The sequence below is a fragment of the Pipistrellus hanaki genome, assembly GCF_964339955.1.
Source record: "Pipistrellus hanaki genome assembly, chromosome: 18".
NCBI classification, from domain to species: domain Eukaryota; kingdom Metazoa; phylum Chordata; class Mammalia; order Chiroptera; family Vespertilionidae; genus Pipistrellus; species Pipistrellus hanaki.
In genome coordinates this window covers 1964785-1985429 of record NC_140520.1, presented here as the reverse complement: position 1 = coordinate 1985429, position 20645 = coordinate 1964785, and the positions used below count along the sequence as shown (strand labels likewise).

Genomic DNA, 20645 nt, shown 5'->3' with positions numbered 1-20645 from the left:
ATTGATGCTTCTCTCTCTCTCCCTCTCCTTCCTCCCTGAAATCAATACAATTCTATTTAAAAATAAATAAATAAGGATAAAAAGATCTTCTTCCTGTGATGCTTACAAACTGCTCCCCCCCAGAGACCCACCCTGGCTGAAGCCACATGTGTGGCCGGCGGTGAGCCGGGCCCCGGAGCCTGTGCTTCAGGAAGATGCTGATTCTACCTGCCCAGCCCCGGCACGGGGTCAGAGGGCAGCCATTGCCCGGGAAAGGGAAGAATGAACGGGGGGACCGATGAGCTCGGTTACCGAGCGCTCACGACGAGTCTTGGTACGACTCTGAGCTCCTGAATCGGGCACCCCTCGCACTCAAGCAGCCAGGATATAGAAATGATCCGGGGAAATTAATCCCTAAAAGGAGGAAGCTGTTCTGTCTCACTAGATTGGGGGGAAGGGGGAGAGGAAACTGGGCAAAAAGAAAATAGTAGAAACCACCCGAGTTTCACTCCATGTCACATCCCGGTCACGGTCTTGAGACCATTGGAACCAATCACCCCCGGGCAGTGCGAGCCGCCCAGCCCGGCCCACCTCCCGCCCGCGCCCCCGCAGCCCTACCTGAATGGAAGGTAGGGGGGGTTGGAGCCGGACAGGAGCGCCCTGTAGGCCTCTTCCGGAGTCTTCTTCAAGTAGATGACCTGCGGCAGACAGACAGCGGGTTCAGAGGGCACCCAGGCCGCCCAGAGCGGGATGCTCGCCCCGCGGGCACCCCCTCCCGCTCTGAGGGGCAGGAGGCAGGTGATCGCGGAGAGCACCGGGGCTGCCCGCCTGTCCTGTCAGCCCTGGCGTAAGGGAGGCTGAGAGCCTGGGCATAGAGGGCAGACCCTGAGCTGCCTGGGCCGTGCTAAAGGCACGCCAACAGCCAGCTGGTGTGGCTCAGTGGTGAGCGCCGGCCCAGGAACCAGGAGGTCAGGGTTTGATTCCCGGTCAGGGCACAGGCCCGGGTTGTCGGCTCCATCCCCAACAGGGGGCGTGCAGGAGGCAGCCGGTCCATTGATGTTTCTCTCCTTCTCCCTTTCCCTTCCTCTCTGAAATCAATAAAAATATATATTCTCTCTCACACACACACACACACACACACACACACACACGTCATGGGGTGGGTCCCCGCTGGGAGCAGACCCACTGTGTGTTGCTGACGGTACTGTGCTCCCTTAGACCCCTGGCCCCCGGCCCTCTCGGGAGAGCCGCCTCGGGGCGATGGCGCTGGGTCAGACCGTGGAGCTCCCTGCGCAGAGCAAGCCCAGGGCCCGGAGCCGGAGGCGGACGCCCGGGAGCCGCTCTCCCCGCCGCCCGGCCGCTGCTCTCCCCGCACGGCTCAGCAGCAGGACCCGCTCCCGCGGGAACGTGAGCCGGGCTTTATTTTTATCCCGGCGCTCAATTATTCATCCGCGCAAAGCGACACCGCGAGGCCCCGCCATCCCAGGAAGGCCGTCCGGGTCCGGGGCAGGCGAGGGCAATGCCCTCCGCGCCCGCCGCGGGGGCGTGGGCGAGGCGGGGCGCCCACAGAGGGCGCTGCGGAGGGCACCCCCCGGGCCCTTAGAGCACCAGGTGCCATGTTTCAGGAGAAAATGTGTCATGGTTCTCATGTGTCACGGCCCTGCCTCTGGGGAAGGGGGAGGGAGCCCTGGCCGGGTGCTCGGCTGGTTGGAGCTTCAGCCCGAGGTTGCAGGTTCGATTCCCGCTCAGCACTCATCCTGGACTGTGGGCTCAGTCCCCGAGGGGCACGTGTGGGAGGCAACCGATTGATGTTTCTCTCTCTGCCCCCCCCCCTTTCCCCGTCCCTTCTTCTGTCTCTAAAAATAATTTTTTAAAAATATATCCTCAGTGAAGATTTAAAAATATGAAATAATTCTTTAAAATATGAAATAATTCTCCAGGTGGCAGGCGCTGTTCCCGGAAAGGGACTGATTTGGCCCCTTAATCCCCACGACCGCCCCGAGGCAGAGAGGAGGTGAACGTGGGTCCCCAAACACTTCTCCTCCGTTTCACCCCATGTCCGTGGGCCTCTGGTGCCAGCTGCATGGTACCAGCCACACGGTACCAGCTGCATGGTACCAGCCTGTATGGTACCAGCCACACGGTACAGCCTGCACGGTGCCAGCCACGGGTACCTGCTTACCCGGCTGCCCTGAACGCCGTCATGGCAGCAGGACAAGAACGAACGGCCCTGTCGCCAGCCGTCTGCACCCCGTGTCCGGGAGGCACGCGTCTGTCAGGGACCCATGCCTGCGACATGGGTCCCGGGTGGAAGAATTGGTGACGGGGAAGACGGCCTTGGGTGATGGGTGCACACGTACAGATGACGCAGCGCAGAAATGTAGGCTTGAACCTGTGCATTTGTTAGCCACGCCACCCAATGAGCTTAATTGTAAGACAAGCAGCAGCAGGAGGAGATCAATGAGCCTGTGGATACGCCTCTGACACGAACCCTGAGTGATTCCACACTCTGGACTGACACTCTGACATCACCAGCTCCTTCCAAACGCACTGCTCTCCCCGCACTGGCCCTGGGCTCAGGACTGACTCCAAACCTGGGGCCTGGTGGGCAGGGCAGCCGGCACAGGAGAAAGGTCTTCTTGATGTAAACAGAGAAATAACGGGAAGAACCGTGAAGCAGAGAAGACATAAGACTCTCTGGCCCGGCCGGCCGGCGTGGCTCAGCGGCTGAGCATCAAACCATGAACCAGGAGGTCAGGGTTCGATTCCCCGTCAGGGCACAGGCCCGGGTTCCGGGCTCCATCCCCAGTGGGAGGCGTGCAGGAGGCAGCCGATCCAGGATTCTCTCTCATCACTGATGTTCCTATCCCTCTCTCTGAAAAGTCATTAAAAACATTAAAAAGTAAATAAAGAGGCCGAGTTGCACAGGAGGAAGGCCTCCACGCTGGCTGGAGGGGTGGGGGGGAGAGGGAGAGACGGGGGAGAACCCGGCGGGGTGGGGGCAGGGACAGGGAGGCCGAGGGGCTGGCTGGCTCCCACGGTCAGGACCCTTGCAGAGGCCCAGCCCCTGGGAGGAGGGGAGAGGGGCGGGAGGACCAGACACCACGCATTCATTAGTAACGGGAGCACGCTCCCGAGGGACCACAGAGAAGCCGCGTGCTCCTTTCCGAGCTGAAGGAGCCTGAGGTGAGATGCTATCCGCTCCCAAGACAGAGGCCGGGGCATGGGAACCGAATGCCCCACCCGCCGCCCAGGCTCGGAGCCGCCGCCCTCTGGGGCGGCTCAGAATAGGAAACCAACAATGGGCCCCACAGGAACTGGCTGTTCCCGCCGTGTGTACGGGGCCGTTGCCGGGCGAGGAGGGGCACGGGGGCGGGGGGCGGGTCAGGTGTCCGCGGGGCGGGCGCGGCTGGAGCCTCGGCCCGAGCCCAGGGTGCTTGGCTACGGGACAGGACTGTCCTCCGAGAACAGGGCAGGATCAATCACTCCTCAGTGCCCACGCACTGTTAGCCCGGCCCAGCCTGGCTCCGTGGTGGGGCGTCGACCTAGGAGCCAGGAGGTCAGGGTTGGATTCCGGGTCAGGGCACAGGCCCGGGTTGGGGGCTCCATCGCCATTGGGGGGTGTGCAGGGGGCAGCTGATCTATGATGCTCTCATCATTGATGTTTCTCTCTCTCTCTCTCTCTCCCTTCCTTCCTCTCTGAAATCAGGAAAAACACATACACTTAGACTGCTTATTCCACTATGATGATGATGGTTTTCTCATGTCGATGTAGGTTTTAATTTTTTAATATTTTTTTTATTATGCACGGGCCGGGCTATATATACTTTGGAAAGCAGCAACCATGTTCCCTGAATACTTCCATCCACTCATGCCAACACGGAGGACTGAGACCCGTGAAGGCGGCGGCCTCGGGAGAAGGGACGAAGCCCAGCCAGCAGGGGCGGTGCCCACAGGCCCAACCAAGGCACCAGGGACCGGAAGTCCGCCACCGTCCCCGGGGCTGCTGGGACTGCCCGCCCCTCCCATCACGGCCGCGGGAGACCTCGCCACACACACACCCCCCCCTCCCCTCCCCGCTCAACTCAGTGCACCGTGAAACCAACGCACACAGCTCTTTCATGGGGAAAGTCAGTGATTTCTCAAGGCTGCTGCTAAGGCTCCAAAAAAGGCGAGAGCAAGCTGCTGGGAGCATGTACAGTGTTCCGTACTGAATACGGTGCATGTGTGTGTGTGTGTGTGTGTGTGTGTGTGTGCACGGTACCAGCCACACGGGACCAGCCTGAGAGCTTTTTAACACATATATATATTATTTCAGAGAGGAAGGGAGAGGGAAAGAGACAGAAGTATCAATGATGAAAGAGAATCATAGATCAGCTGCCTCCTGCACGCCCCCCCGCTGGGGACTGAGCGCACAACCTGGGCCTGTGCCCTGACCGGGAATCGAACCCTGACCTCCTGGTTCACAGGTTGATGCCCAACCACTGAGCCCCGACCGCCGGGCGCTGAGAGCCTGTTTACAGCACAGACGGGGCTTGTTATCAGGACCCAGGAGGAGAACAGAAATCAGAGATTCCTGGAAAGACGTGCTTATTCCGTTAAACGTGAGGAGCGACCCTCTGGCGGACGAAAAGCATTTTCCTCGCCCACAGCCAAACGGGATCCCAGACAGGGCGCCCGCCCCCGGCCGCAGGCTCAGAGCTCCCAGCTGCGCTGTCGGCCGGTGTGGTGTGAGGGGGCCTGACCTCCTCCAGAGCCACCAAAGACACCGCCAGGGTGAGCGCCCGTCCCGCCCACCTGCAGGCCATGGTCACACCGCATTCTCCCCCGCCAGGCTGTGAAAGGAAGGAACTGGGGACCGGAAGCTGCCGGGCCCAGGAACAGGCCCCGGAGCACACGCGTGGTGGCTGCCTAAGAACCCGGAGGCCAAGGCCTCTGTCCTGAACCAACAGTTTATATTTTTTTAGGCTGATGCTCAACCACTGAGCCACACCGGCCAGGCTCTGCACTAAACTTTTAAAGCCAAACCAGGGCTTTTAATGTCCGCTCCTCAGACACACGCTCTCCCTCCTTCGGCCATCACGGCCTGGTCCCCCCACACACACCCCGCCTTGACCCCCATCGCTGTCTGTGAACATACCAGGGCCCTCCCCCACGCAGGGGGGGGGACAGAAACGCAGGTGCATCTGGGAGGGGCTCGCCTGGGTGACCGACAGGAAGCCACGCCCGGCCTGGCCCGGGAGGAGCCGGCTGCCAGGCCACGGCAGGCTCAGAGTCAGCGCTGGTGGCCCGGCCGGTGTGGCTCAGGGGCTGAATGTCGGCCTAGGAACCAGGAAGCCACGGTTCCATTCGCTCAGGGCATAGGCCAGGGGTGTGGGTTTGATCCTCAGTGGGGGGCGTGCAGGAGGCAGCCGGTCCATCGCTCATTATTGATAGTTTCTCTCTCTCTCTCTCTCTCTCTCTCTCTCTCTCTCTCTCTCTCTCTGGAATCAATAAAAATGTATTAAAAAGAAAAGAAAGGTCGGTGGCTGCACCACACTGTGAATGTGCCTGATTCCCCAGCCGTACACGTCACACAGGTCAGGAATCCTCACAAGAAAAAAAGCAGGTAGCTATGGATGATGACGCGTGTTAACTGGACTTCACCTCCAATCTGATCATTTTTAGAGTTTTCCTCTGACATGACCTTCCTCCCTCCCTTCCTCTCTTCCTTCCTTCCTTCCTTCCTTCCTTCCTTCCTTCCTTCCTTCCTTCCTTCCTGTGGGGTCATTCCCTTTTCCATTCATTCGCTCGATGTTTATCAGGCGCCTGTGATGTGCCGGGCACAGCTCTAAGCTCCATGCTCAGCGTCCAGACTCTGACACAGCCCCCTCGTCCCGCAGCCTGGCAGCACCCCACCCTCCCCGACACCGGCCGCCCCTCCTCCTCTCTCTCCGGGCGCCCCCACCCGGACGGCCCCGTGGCGGCCAGCGCCCCGTCGGGGGAGGCCCTGAGCCCGGTTGAACGTTTTGCCGCCTCCCAGACACAGCAACGCGTGGAGCCAGCAAGGTCCCCGCCTTCTGGTCCGGGAAAGAGATAAGCAACCAGCACACACGTCCACGACTCGGATAACCCAGACGGAGACAACGGAATGGCCGTGGGCAGAGGGGGGGGGGGTGGGGGGCGGAGCAGGGGCACCTGGGAGGAGGCTCCGGGGAGGGACCGTCAGGAGGAACAGGGGCCCGAGGGCTGGGGTGGGACACTGCTGGGGACGGAGCCGGCGAGGCCTCTGCTGGGAGCACGCTCAGGGTCCCACGGGGGAGGCCACAGGGACCGGAGCATCTGTCCTCTTAAAAGATCTTAGCAGTTTTTGAGGGAGAGAGTGACAGGGATGTGAGAGTGAAACGCCGATCCGCTGCCTCCTACCAGGGATGGAGCCTGGCCTGGGTCCTGACCGGGAATCGAACCAACAGCCTTTCCGTGTGCCGGACGACGCCCCGCCAGCCGAGCCACGCCGGCCGGCGGGGGGGAGGAGGGTGGGCGAGGAGCCCAGAGAGGCAGCCGGGCGGGGCGGGAGGATTCGGGGCCCCGGGAAAGAGGTCGGACGCCACGCCAGGATCGGGGCACCCTGGACGGGGCAGTGACCCCGTTTCCTTTGTGCCCGTGAAGGGCCGCTCTGGTCTGGACAAAGGAGGGAGTGGAGAGGGCGTGGCGCCGGGCTGGCGTCCGGGTGCGCAGCGGCCCTGGCGGCACGGACGGCAATTGCCATGGGGCAGTGAAAGGTCTGGAGGCAGAGCTGCCCAGACCACGGACCAGCCTGCAAACACGGCTCCCAGCTCCCCCCGCTGGGAGCCTGCTGCTGGGCTGCTCCCAGAGTGAACGCCACAGCCGGCTGGCGCCGCACGCAGCCCCAGTCTCTCGGAATTGGGGGGAGCTTGGAGACCGTCGTACCCCCACCCCGTCTCACTTCACAGAGAAGGAACCGGACGAAGCCGGCGATGGCGGCTCTACCCGCCGCAACTTTTCAAAAAAAGAACATCTCAACAGCCTTCTAATATATATGTTTTTGCTGGAAATACCCTCTCTGGGGATGCTTTTTGCTCTAACACCTGCACTGCCCTGGAATCCCAGCCACACCGCGCGGCTCCCAGAACCCGCCATCGGCTACGAAATTAAAACTGCAGAGGGCACTGCCCACGGGTACCAGGTCCACTCTCTCCATCCGGTCGGCTGCCCCCCACCGGCTGCGGACAGGGGACGGAGGGGACAGCGTCAGCACCCCCAGGAGCAGCCGCCACCCGGTACTCACGGCGTAGGCACCGATCAGGAATGCTGCGTTTGCTCTTTTCCGCTGGTCAAAGCAGGTGTAATGCACTATTTTCTTTCTTGACAAACTGTAGGACTAGAGAGAGAGGGGGGAGAGTTAGGGCGGCCACAGCGACCGGCTGACAGATGTGAGACACCCCCTCTCTCAGCTCTCCAAGGCGGCCCCGGGAGCCGGCACACCAGGGTCTCTGCGGCGTCTGAACCGGTGCCGGGGCGCGGGGTTCCCAGCCCGGACTCTTTGCAGCCCCTCGCGATGGAAGAGCTGGCACTGGACCGCGTGTGTGTCTCTCCGGGAGAGCAGACGCTACGTTGGAAATAACTGAGTTACTGACGAGCATCTTTGTCAGCAGAAACCGTCTCTGAGGATTTGCTCTTGACCTTCCACGTCAAGTCCTTCGTCACGCCCCGCAGGCCGGAGGAGCGGCTCTGCCGGGCGCATCGTGTAGCTGGCTGTGGCCGTGCCCACCAGCCCACTTCCGCGTTAACACGTGTAAGCGCCCGCATGAATGAGAGCACGGCGCTAACGTTTTCCGTCTAACGCACCGATGCAAAGCCCCTCTTCATGACTGGAGATCCACGGAGTGGCCAGGTTATTAGGATCTCTGGACGCACAATCATCTGGCCACTCAGTGGATATCCTATAGAATAAAAGGCTAATATGCAAATGGTCCCCTCCACCAGGAGTTTGACCAGCAGGCAGGCCAGCCAACCGCCCATGTCCCCTCCCCCTGGCCAGGCTGGCCGGACCCCGCCCATGCACGAATTCATGCACCGGGCCTCATATATATATATATATATATATATATATATATATATATATATATGTATGTATGTATGTATGTATGTATGTATGTATATATATATCTCCACATATATAACTCGGCCACTCACTGTAAATGGTTAATAGAAAAAGATGAACCACCACGGGATTATATCAGCAAACATCTTACTACAGCTGCCGGGTATTAAATTCACAGATTCAAATAGGCATGGAGCGCCTGCTGCACGCCAGGCAATGTGCTACGTGCTCAAGCACTCAGCAGGACCCAACATGAGCAGTGGTGTGTGTGGCCATGCCAGACGGAAGAGACTGTGCGAGCGGAAAGGCCGGTTAAAGCGAGATCAGAGAGTTAATCAGAACTCAGACATAAAAAGGGGAGCTCAGCAAGAGCCTCTCCGTTTCCCCATTTCCGACATGATAGCGTGTCTCGTTGTTGTTAACTCTCACTGGGGGACATTTTCTCCATGGTTTTTTCATGAGAGCAGAAGGGGGAGGAAAGGAGAGAAAGAGAGACAGACACATCCACCGGTCGCCTCCCGTACACACCCCGACCAGGGCTGGGGAGCGTACCCACAACCCAGGTCCCTGTCCTTGACCGGGAACCAAACCCGAGACCCTTTAGTGCGAGGGCCAACGCTCTAACCACTGAGCAACACCAGCCGGGACCCAAAGTGACCGCCCTTCGACAAACGGTTCTCATGACACAGACACGGAAGTGGCCGTACGTATCCACAATCTGGCACTGACCACCACACACAGAGTATCTGCGCTCAGAGGCCCCTCGGGGCTGTACCGGAGCTCCACGCTCCGCCCTCCGTGTCCCGGACCCATGACCGCTGGAGGAACACAAACCAGCGCATGAAGGCTGATGACGGGGAGACCGTGCGTGTGGTCCTCCCGCCCAGCCCCGGCCGGCCTCCCTCTCCGGGGTCACTGCCCCAGCCCTGCACCAGCAGCACCGTTCCACGGAAGGCCATCTGGTGCCCGAATGAAAACGCTCGGGCATAACAAAGCCTCTTTTCCAACAAAGCCTCCTTTATCGCAAAACGCTTTGCCAACTCAGGTTCAGGCCCGGGTTGGGCACGTAGGGGAGGCTGATCAGTGTTTCTCTCTCACGTCCATGTTTCTCTCAAACAAACAAACAAACTGCTGGTGGTGGGCATAAATTCCGTTGTTGTTTTTTTTAAGTAGCATTCATGCCCCCAAAACGGGCTGAGGACTGCCCGCAGCCCAGGCGCCCGTTCGCTGGGTCTGGGCGCGGTGGCGGTGGCTGAGGAAGTGGTATTTGGTCTCTCCGCGGGAGCGGAGCCGGAGCTGTGCGTGAAGCACGCGGCTGACAGCGGGGGGCAGAGGGGAACCCCCCAGGCACTCGCTGGAAACGCTCCCCTGAGGACAAAGGGGAAGATGGTAGCCACGGCGGCTGCAGACAGACCAGCAAGGACCAGCGGGCGACCTTCCTGACAGGTGCGGGCATTGTCCAACAGGGTCAGGAGCCCCGCGGTCAGGGAAAGAGCCTCGATCTGCACACGGAAAGGCCCTGGGTTCGGTTCTGATCCAGGGCACAGGCCCGGGGTGCGGGCTCCATCCCCAGGAGGAGGCGTGCAGGAGGCAGCCGGTCTGTGATGCTCTCTCATCATGGGTGCTTCTCTCTCTCTCTCCCTCTCCCTTCCTCTCTGAAATCCATAAACATACATACTTTCCAAAAAGGTAAAGAAAGAGTAGATAAAAGGTGGGCCTTCGTATTTCCCATCTATCCATTCACACCCTCCACCTCCAGACGTTCCCTCTCGTGGGAACGCTGACGGCGCGCACACACACACTCACACACACACTCTAAACCAGAGTCCCCGAGGGCGAGGACGGACGGCGTAAATCAAGGCGTTGGCCTTGACCCCAGACAGGCACTTCCTGTCCAGGAAGCAGAGCCTGTGCCAGGCGTCCTCGAGGGGTGGCTCCGGTGGGAACCCGCCCCGGTGACTCCGCCACGGAGGCGGACGGGCCACAGGCCGATCCATCGCAAACTGCCCGCCGTCCTTGGCCGCGGTGACGTGCACACGCCATGCTTGGTCAGGAGGTCCCAGACCACCGAGCCGTTCAAACCCCAGAGGTGAGCGAGGCAATGAAGCTCGAAGCCAAAACGCAAGAGCCAAGGAATCCACGGCCAACCGGGAGCGGCCGGCCGGCCCTGCGGGAAGGCGTCTGCGGGCGGGAGAGCCGCGGCTGCCCAGGCTCTGCGAGGACAGCGGTGTCATTCCCTGTGCCCCCGCCGGGCCGGGCCGGGCTGGGAGACCCCGTGCGGCCCGGGGAACGTGCGAATCAAACAGGCGCAGCCGTGCACCCCACGCCGGCCGCTCAGCGGCGACGGGTCAGATGGAGCGGGTGACAGCCCGGGGCCCGGTGACCAGGCCGGCCCAGCCATGGCCGCAGCCACCAGCGTCTCCATAGCAACTGCAACAGCCAGCGAAGGCACTAACGGCCCCCTGTGCACAGCCAGCACCTGTGCGTGGTTACCTCCAGCTTGCCCAGGAAGGGGATATTCTGGAACGTTCTCTTGGGCTGCGCACAAAACAAAGCATGGTTACGTCTACGCTCAGCGCACCCAGATGACGGGGGGGGGGGGGGGGGGGGAGGGTCTCAGCAAAAAGGAAAGGCGTCTGGGCGGCCGTGGCGGTCCAGACCCACGCCCTTAGCGTCTGAGTCAGACATCCGAGCATCATGGGAGCAGGACGGTCCTGCGGGTCCTGTGGCCCACAGATTGGCACAGGGGGGCACTCTACAAACGGGGTTCCCCTCGCCCGGCCGGCGGGGCTCCGTGGCTGAGCGTCGGCCTACGAACCAGGAGGTCAGGGCTCGATTCCCGGTAAGGACACCTGCCCGCGTTGCAGGCTCCATCCCCATTGGGGGGCGTGCAAGAGGCAGCTAGTCCATGATTCTCTCTCATCATCAATGTTTCTTTCTATCTTTCTCTCTGAAATCAACAAAAATACTTTTTTTTTTTAAATAGGTCGTTCCTCTTGCTGGGGGTTTCTGAATGGCCGTAAGGGTCCCAAGTCTTGCAAACGCCAGTGGGAGCTCCCTGCCACGAGAATTCATGCTGCCCGGAGCCCCTGACCCTCCCTAATCCGCAGGAGCTGCCTCCAGGAGGAAGCTCGCTCCCCCGCCCCCAAGCCCGTGACCTGAAACAGAAGATAACCCGTGAGGAAATCTCAACACGCCTTTGTGGTTGTACGGGAGGGTGGTCTGATCACGATAGCAAAGGGCTTTTGTGTGCAAGCACCGATCCGGGGCGGGGCTGGCCGGCTAGGGTTACCGCGATCCCCTCAGCACCGGGGCATCGCCGGCCCACCATCTGCCGGGCACCTGTGCCAGCACAATCGCCGTTCACCGTGCCCGCCTCCCCACGCCGCCGAGAGGGCCCCGGGACTCTCCTGTGCGTCTACCATTGCATCTCTGTCAACATGCTCTCTGGCCTTTGAAAAGCATCCTCAGGGGACGGTAACTGGCCTGTTGGTTCTTCAGACCCGGTTTCTAGTGTGTGTTTTTAAATCGCTGCCCTAGAATGTCCCCTTTTTCAGTAACACTCTTAGATTTCCCCTCCGCCCCCGGCCAGGGTTTTGATTTTCTCTGGGAAAAAGTGAAGTCCATCGTTAAAACTGTATTGGCTATTTTAGAAGAAGCTGGCGGAGCCATATCATGTTTATAAAACTTGCAGATTGTTGAATGGGTAGCAAAGATTTGGATGACTACGTTTGAAGAAGGTATTCTGTTTTTTTAAAAATACCACTCCTGCCCGGCTGGTGTGGCTCAGGGGTGGAGCACTGACCTATGAACCCGGGCTCCATCCCCAGTGTGAAGCCCCTACACCCCCCTAAACCCCCCCCCCCCCCCCCCCCGCCCGGCACCCAGGTCACCGTACACGGGTACACCACACTCACCTTCAGCTTCTTGTTCAGCTTGCAGCAGTATCTGTACACCATGGCCAGGTTCAGGGGTCCGAAATCTGCATAGAAGCTGAGATTAGGACAAAAACAGGAGTTAATGAAACTGAGACGTTTGTTCTGGTTAAAGCCGCTGTCGGGTTTCAGCTATCCTCGGGAAAAGGGCCCGTTTACAGCCGACTCGTGGAAATCCAAAGAGCCGTCTCGCACTGGGGAGCCACCTGCACAGCTCTGGTTCCCCCTCCTCTCCTCTCTCTGACCGGCCGGACGTCCCCCTGCCAGGCGGCTCGAGAACCCCACGCACACGGCAGCACCTGGCCCGCTGGCGGGTTTGCTTCCTCATCCTAAAGCTCGTGGGCTCCGGTTCCAACCACTCCCTGCAGACCTCACTCTCCACTCACTCTGTTCGCTCTCCCGGGCTCCTCTCCCTCTCTCCGCCCCGTCATGTCCCGGGCACGCTGTCAGTCTGCAGACCACCCAACCCCGAGGAGAACGGCTCCTGACCTGACGCCGGCACCGCCTTCTCCGCCTCCCACCCCCTGCTCACCCTCCCACCTACGGGTGCTCCCGCCACCCGGGTGAGGTCCTCACAGGCTGGCGAGCCCGGCCAGCGTGGCTCCGTTGCTGAGCCTCGGCCTACGGCCCAGGAGCTCCCAGTTCCATTCCCCGTCCGCTCACACACCTGGGCTCCGGGCCCGATCCCCATTTAGGGGGCGAGCAGGAGGCAGCCGATGGATGGTCCTCTCTCTTCATTGATGTTTCTCTCTCGTCGATGTTTCTAACTCTCAATCCCTCTTCCTTGCTCTTTGTAAAAAATCAATAAAAGATACTAATCCAAGAATGTTGACAACACACACACAAAAAATTAACTGCTTTATAAGTGGATGAAAAACAAGGCTCCAGTGTCTTCCCAAGCCTGCTGGCGTCTGTCTGCTCGCTCGCTCGCTCACTCACTCAGCGGGGTCTTTACGCAAAGCTGCTGACCGCCCTTCCCGGCCACCCGGCGCTCACCGCCCAAGGAGAGCTGAGCCAGTGTGTTATTCCAGCCGCAGCGGCCTCCGGTGCAAAGGGTCATGTCACCCGTGTGCACGTGTGTACGTGTAAAACGTGGCTGCTGTTCACCCGCCAGCCCTCCGGGCCACACAGCCACTGCCGAGCAGTCTCCCCATCACCGGGCCGTTATCAGCATCCCTCCAGCCAGACGGGAACGCTCCTGTGCCTGGCTGGGGCTCAGGACAGGCGAGCTCCAAAAACGCCGGACTGCTCAGCAGACCCTGACCGACGATCAAAGCGCCGTCCGAGTGTCCGCCACAGCCCGCCCGGTGCAGCCACGAGGCGCCCCAGCCCCACACCGGCACAGAGACCCCGATGGGAAACGGGGAAGCAGGGGGGTCTGGTCCCCACTGCACAGCTCCGGTCCCTGGGCTGGCGTCCTGGCCTGTTGGGGCCACCACAGCCTGACCTACCGAATGCTGCGGACATCGCCAGCTCCTGGAGTTCCTTCCTGATCGCCGAGGGTCTAACCTGCACGCTTCCTACCGTATCGCATCCCTTCGCCGCCCTGGCCAATGTGCATGTTACAGGCTTTTGTACGCCGAGTGGGCAGATGATGATGATCTCTGAACGCATAATCATCTGGCCACCCAGTGTGTGTGTGTGTGTGTGTGTGTGTGTGTGTGTGTGTGTGTGTGGAGGCCCGGTGCATGAATTCGTGCATGGTGGGGTCCGGCCAGCCTGACCAGGAGGAGGGGACATGGGCGGTTGGCCGGCCTGCCTGCTGGTGGAACTCCTGGCCGAGGGGATAATTTGCATATTAGCCTTTTATTCTATAGCATAGACACGGAGTGGCCAGATGATTGTGCGTCCAGAGATCACCATCATCTGGCCCCTCCGTGGACGTGACCGTATTTGATTTACACAGCTTATCGCAGGTGAAAAGGAGGCGCTGTGGAAAGCAGCCTCAGAGCTGATCTGATCTTAAATTCCTGCCGGGCAGGTCCAGGAGGGCAGTCACGTCCCAGACACGGAACTTCTTTAGGAAAAGGTTTCTCTTTGCCTCGAGCAAGCCCCGCCCTTGTTCTCGTGCCTCCAGGCTAACGTGCCTTTGAAGCAAGTGACAAAGCACCTTCCACCCTGACCGGTGTGGCTCAGTGGATAGAGCGTCGGCCTGCAAACTCAAGGGTCCCAGGTTTGATTCCGGTCAAGGGCATGTGCCTTGGTTGCGGGCACATCCCCAGGGGGGTGTGTACAGAAGGCGGCTGATGGATATTTCTCTCTCATCAGTGTTTCTAATTCTCTATCCCTTTCCCTTCCGCTCTGCAAAAAATCAATAATTTTTTTTTTTTAAAGGAAAAAAGAAAAAGAAAGAAAAAGCACCTTCCAGGGAGCACCGAGCTCAACTACCCTGGAACCCGAGCCCGCCTCGCCTGCTCGAACCTCCTGTGACCTGCCTCGCACTCCCTCCTTCGTGCCGAGCGCTCAGCCGGCTTTCCCTGCAGGGTCCGGCCACCGTCACCCGTGTGGTGCCAACGCCTTCCGGTAACACTCCTCTCTGGATCGGGATGTTTCGTGACCCGGGGCAGGCAGAGGGGCCCCATCCTGCTCCGCTGCGGCTTCTGCTAAACGGCTCCGGCCCCAAAGCCCAGCAGCTGGTCCGACGGCACCGGTGCCTCCCTGCGTCGGGGTCTGCAATCCGTGACCTCCCTCCTGGGAGCAAGTCCGTCAATGCACCCCGCAGTTTCAGGGCTGCTTTTGTCACGTCCCACAAACACGTCAGGTGCTTCTGTTTTGTTTTTCATCACCAAGGCGCATGGAGCTGTGGCTACGTAACACTCATTGGCTTCTGGCCCTCGATTGTGTATATGAACTTACAAATGAGAACATCTCACACCTTAGAAACCTACATCAAACAGAAGGCGCGGCCCTGGGGTGACGTGGGAGGGCCGGACCGCTCTCGCCCCTGGACCCCCCGCAGCCCACTGGGGCTCCCTCAGGCTGCTGGTGGAGACCGGCCCTCTTTTAAGGGCGCCCTGAGCACCTCAGTGAAAACCTGCTTTGTCACCAGCTCTGTGGGGAGGAGCTGACAAGAACTTGTCCCCAGGAGGACGAGACCCACTGGGAGTGCCAGAGGCCAAGGCAGCAGGTGTTGGCATAAACCAGGGTCCAGGCAGCAGCCCCAGGTGCTGCCTGGCGCGTGTGCACAGATGCGTGTGTGCAGATACGAGTGTGTGTGCACAGATGTGCGTGTGCACAAATGCGAGTGTGCAGATACCAGTGTGCACAGATGTGCGTGTGCACAGATGCGAGTGTGCAGTTAAGAGTGTACATAGATGCGCATGTGCACAGATGCGCTTGTGCACAGATGTGCGTGTGCACAGATGCGTGTGCACAGATGAGTGTGTGCACAGATGCGAGTGTGCACAGATGCGAGTGTGCACAGATGCAAGTGTGCACAGATGTGTCTCCTTCCTCACCACCTACCCCAGCGGGTGGACTGTTAGTCACAGGCACAGGTGCACACCCCACAGGCACACGCCTTAGAACTCGGTGTGCGAAGCGGCTCGGACAAAAGTGACCCAAACAGCATTGTTGTTACCCCCGCCAGGCTCCGTGTGCAGGGGGCTCCCTGGGGCCACAGGGGACCCAGCCTGAGCTCTGGCTCTAACCCCGACCTGCGATCCCAGCCCGAGGAGCTGGGGCCGCTCTCTCAGCCGCCGCCTTTGGCTGCCTTTTACTCAGCCGCTCGGGCCGGGGCAGAACACGTGAGCGCTCTTCACACCAGCCTCTCGTCTAACAAACCGCCTGCCCTGCGCAGAGGCCACCGTGTGACTCTCTCCGCCCACTGCCCAGGCCGCCTGGCCATGAGCACCCCCTCCCTCGGCCGCCTGCAGGGACACGCCGAGCCCCAGCCCCAGCCTCAGCCTCAGAGGGCGCCCGCAGCTCACCGCGGTGGCCACAGCCCCATGGCGGCCTCAGTTCACCCAGTGGTTCCCGCGCGGGGTGCACGCCTCCCTCCCCCCCACTTCCCCTCCCCGCCACCCCAGGGCAACGTGATGTGTAAAGGGGGCAACTCCAGAAGGAGTTCTCCCCCTCCCTGCCACTCCCTCTACCCATCAATGGGGAAATACCCTCTGATGAGAATTAAAAAAAAAAAAAAAAAAAAAACCCTCACACTATCCACGGTGGTCTCCCTGCCAGCCTTTCTCAGGAGAAATAAGAATTAGAGGGGTGCTGATGTGTAGCCCTTCTCTAAAACGCCAACAGGACGATCACACCAAACACGCGGCCCTCGTCCATCGGCCCACAATCCGAAGCCCACTGAGCCGCACGGTCAGCTGGCTCGATGTCACTGTCTGCTGGGCCCCCGTCTGGCCATCCCAAGAGAAGCCACTCGGGCCTTGGTGCGTTCAGACTCCCCGCCTCTGGCTGTGAGTCACTGCGGGACTGGCCAGCATGGCACACGCACAGTCCCCTGCGCTCAGACGCCGGGAGGTGCCCAAACCCTGAGCTCGCCAAAAGACGGCCACAGCAACGCACCGTCCGACCGCGAGCGGCACTCGGAAACACGCAGGTGGACATGGCCCGGGGCCGGGGCGGGACAGGCCACCTGCTCCCGGCTCCGCCCAGCAGCCCAGCGGGAACCCGACTCCGGCCTCAGCCCTCCTGCAGCCACGGGGCGTGTTCACAGGCAGCAGCCATGCTCCCGTACCCACGGCCACCACGGGCATCCTGCCCTGCTCCTCTGCCTGAGGGAGAGTCCCCAGACACCGGGTCCGAGCATCCCACGTGAACGTTAGTTTTCCCTCCAATCAAAGACAGGCACCTGCCCTCACCGGTGTGGCTCAGTGGATAGAGCATAGGCCTGCAGACTGAGAGGTCCCAGGCTCGATTCCAGTCGGGGTCATGTACCTTGGTTTTGGGCACATCCGCAGGAGGCAGCTGATTGACGTTTCTCTCTCATCGATGTTTCTAACTCTCATTCCTCCTTCCTCTCTGTAAAAAAAATCAATAAAATATATATTTTTAAAAAAGACAGGCTCCTGAAGGCCAGGGATACTCACTCTCGGATGCCTGGCGGTGCCCAGCAGTCCAGGCAGAGCTGCCCGCTCCCTTTCAACAGGACAGGCCCCAGGGGGCTAACGAGAGCGACCACGGCTCAGGTGATGATGCTCATCTCACTGCACATGTAGGTAACACAACAAGAAAGTGAAACTAGCCCACTGAGCCAAACCAGTTAGGGCTGAGCGTCAGCCTGCAGACTGAAGGGTCCCAGGTTCGATTCCAGCCAAGGGCACATGCCCTGGTTGTGGGCTCGATCCCCAGTAGGGGGTGTGCAGGTGGCAGCCAATCAATGATTCTCTCTCATCGTTGATGCTTCTCTCTCTCTCCCTCCTCCTTCCTCTCTGAAACCAATAAAAATGTATGTTTTTAAAACAGAAAGTAAAAGTAAGTGTTTAAGCTGGAATAGCTTAGACGACAGGATGATATGAAACCCCAGTTTCCTTTTTTTCCTAACTTTTAAATTGATTTTAGAAAGACAGGAAGAGAGAGAGAAACACCGACCAGTTGCCCCACGGGCTGACACCTTCGTTGGCTGGTTCTTGTCTGTGCCCTGACTGAGGATCCACCCTGAACTGGGTCTACTGCAGTCGTCGGCCAACGCATCAGTCCACAGAGCCAAACGTCAACAGGACAACGATTGAGATTTCTTCTGAGAGCCACATTTTTTAAACTTAAACTTCTTCTAACGCCACTTCTTCCAAATAGACTGGCCCAGGCCGTGGCATTTTGTGGAAGAGCCACACTCAAGGGGCCAAAGAGCCGCATGTGGCTCTCGAGCAGCAGTTTGCCGACCACGGGTCCAGTGGATGTGGGTCTCCCCCACTGAGCTACCCCAGCACTGCCCCAACCCCTTCAGTAGGAGGGCATCGTCCAGCCCACGGAGTCTCCTTACTCCTGATGCCCTGCTGCTTTCCGTGAAGAGAGATTTCCTCTATTTAAATGGTCACTGTGCTTACTATGTACTGAGATACCTCTTCCTGCGGGTCCCGCACAATAAGCAGGTCCTCTCTCTTATCTACACTCTCAGACCCACCTTCCAAAGCAGCGAGGTAACCACAGAAGGCAGACCGCACTCCTCTGCCCTCCCCGAAGGCAGGGCAAAGCACACAGGGTGGGGGCTCCGAGCACCCACTCGGGGAAAGTCACTCCCCAAGACACATTTTTAAAACACCGCCCCCTCAGAGCAAACACCGGACCAGCTCCGACGACAGCTTCCGGGACAACCAGCCGCTCCAACGCAAACGTCCCGCGAGCCAGCAGCGGCCCGGGGCCTGCGACGCTGGAGCCCGGGCACACGCACTGCCCTGGCCTCGAACCCCAGGCCACTGCAGAGTCCGGCAGGGGCCCGGCGGGTCTCCCAGTCCGGCTCTGGGAGGGTTAATCCCCAGGTGCGGTCGGTCCTGGTGGTCAGAACTAGGACAGACAGACAGACAGACGCCCGAGGACTGAGGTGTTGACAGGTTCACCTTCTCTTCACTTTCAGCCCTGGCTGGGTGGTGGGTGGTTAGAGCACCCTCCTGCTACCTCAAGGCTGCAGGTTCGATCCCTGGTCAGGGCACATCGCATCAACAACAAATGCAGGTCTCTCTGTGCGTCTGTCTGTCTCTATCCCAAAGGAACACGTTTAAAAGGTAAAATAAAGGCGTGCTCGCTCTCCCCAGCACCTGGCCCCGTTCCTCGCGCGCACCCTTGGGGGAAAGTGACTGAAACAGCCGTAAAGTTAGTGGTTTTCCTCACCAGCTAAAGGGTTGAGAAAAAAAGCGCGCGCGCGCACACACACACACACACACACACACTCACACACACACACACACACACACACACACTCACACTCACACACACACACACACTCACACACACACACACACAAAACACCCAGAAACTTACTTTTCATAGACCAGCTCCTCGTCGATGGAGAAATAGTGGATATGAACTGTGCTTTTGGGTCTATTCCTTAAAGTAGCAAAATATAAACGATCTGAAAGACAAGTTCAAAAGAAGGAGAAACTGAGAAGCAGGGAAGCTGGGGAAGAGGGGGGGTGGTGGCGACCACAAGGGGAGGTCAAAACAGCCAGCGCTCCCCATTCCTTACCCCCTAACCCCCAACCAGCCCCCCCACACACACACACCCCAGACACACACACACTCACACACACACACTCTCACACACACTCACACACCCCACACTCACACACACTCACACGCACTCACACACACACACACACACACACGCTCTCACACACACACACTCACACTCACACACACACACACACACACACACTCACACACCCCACACTCACACACACTCACACGCACTCACACACACACACACACACGCTCTCACACACACACACTCACACTCACACACACACACACACACACACACACTCACACACACTCACACACACGGGGCTCCTCGCCGGAACCTGATCTCCGGGAAAGGGAGACCCAAGGGCCCAGCACCCAGGGCGCCCCGGGGGATGGGGGTGGGGGGCCCCGGGGCAGAGCACCGCCCGGGGTCGGGGTCGGGGTCGGGGTCCGGCTGGGGCGGGGGGGGGGGCGGGGGGAGCGGCTTGGGGAGCCCGGAGGGTCCCGGGGCTGGCGGTGCCCGCCGGCTGGAAGCTGCAGCCGCTGCGGAAGGGGAAGCGGCGCCCGCCGGCGGCCCGGACCTCAGAAGAGGAAGGAGGCGCGGGGAGTGATCGTGGGGCTGGGGGGTCCCGGACACCGAGAGGGAGAGAGAGGCCACCTAAGGGTCCCCCGGCGGGAGGCCGGCCGGGGCGGCGTGCGGCGGGGAGGGGAGCCGGGCGGGACCGGACCGGGGCCGGGGCGGGGGCCAGCGCGGAGCCGCGGGGGGACGGGGGCCGGGGGACAGCGAGGCCGGGACGGGGTCCGGGGGAGGATCGGGGGCGGCGGGGCGGCGGGGAGGAGGGGTGCGGGACCGGGGCCGGAGGAGGCGCCGCCGCTCCTCACCTGGCACCAGCTCGCTCGCCCCGCGCAGGTCCCCGGGCTCCGCTGCCATCTTAGGCGGGAGGCGCGCGGGGCCCCGGGGGCGGGCGCCGGGGGGCGGGCGGGCGCCTGGGCCGGGCCGGGCGCGGGGGCGCGGGGCTCAGCGCGCCGGGCGCCCCGGGCACATTCCGCGGGGCCGCCCCGCCCCAGCGCCCGGGGCCGCGGCCGAGGCGATCGGCGCCCGGCAGCCGCTCGGCCGGGCAGACGGGGCCCCCGGCGCCCGCGGCGATCATGGAGGAGCCCCGCCGCCCCGATCGCGCCGTGGCCTCTCGCCGGCGGCGGGCAGACTGCGGCCGGGCTGGCGGCCCCGCGGCTGCTGCGCCGCCTCCTCCGGCGACTCTTCCTCCTCCGCCTCCGCTCCGCCTCCGCTCCGCCTCCGCCCCGCCCGCCCGGCCGCCCGGCCGCCCGCTCCGTCCTCCGCCGCCCCGGCCGGTCAGCCTCCGGCCGCCCTTAAAGGGCCCGCCCCCGTCGCCAGGGCCGCGGTCACCTGGCGCCCGTCGCCAGGGCTTTGTTGGCTCCGCCAATGGCGGGCGGAGCGGGGCCCGGCGGCGGGGACCGGCGGCCTCCGGACCGGC

At 61.0% G+C, this 20645-nt stretch overlaps 1 protein-coding gene across 6 annotated transcripts in view; it reads right to left on the bottom strand.

The window, feature by feature from the left end:
* Positions 1-20430, bottom strand: part of CDC14A (cell division cycle 14A) — a 43655-nt gene extending 23225 nt beyond the window's left edge. For 2 of the 6 annotated variants that reach the window (XM_084865343.1, XM_084865345.1), the window contains exons 1-6: positions 20035-20429; positions 18952-19042; positions 12001-12076; positions 10577-10621; positions 7268-7360; positions 598-677 (exon numbers count right to left, since the gene is read on the bottom strand). In XM_084865343.1, coding sequence (XP_084721469.1) covers positions 598-677; positions 7268-7360; positions 10577-10621; positions 12001-12076; positions 18952-19042; positions 20035-20083 — 434 coding nt within the window. In that variant the 5' untranslated portion in view covers positions 20084-20429. Of the gene's footprint in view, positions 1-597; positions 678-7267; positions 7361-10576; positions 10622-12000; positions 12077-18951; positions 19043-20034 lie in introns of all 6 variants that reach the window. The other 4 variants (XM_084865342.1, XM_084865346.1, XM_084865344.1 and 1 more) reach the window with 4 other exon arrangements.
* Between the last annotated feature and the right edge of the window lie 215 nt (positions 20431-20645).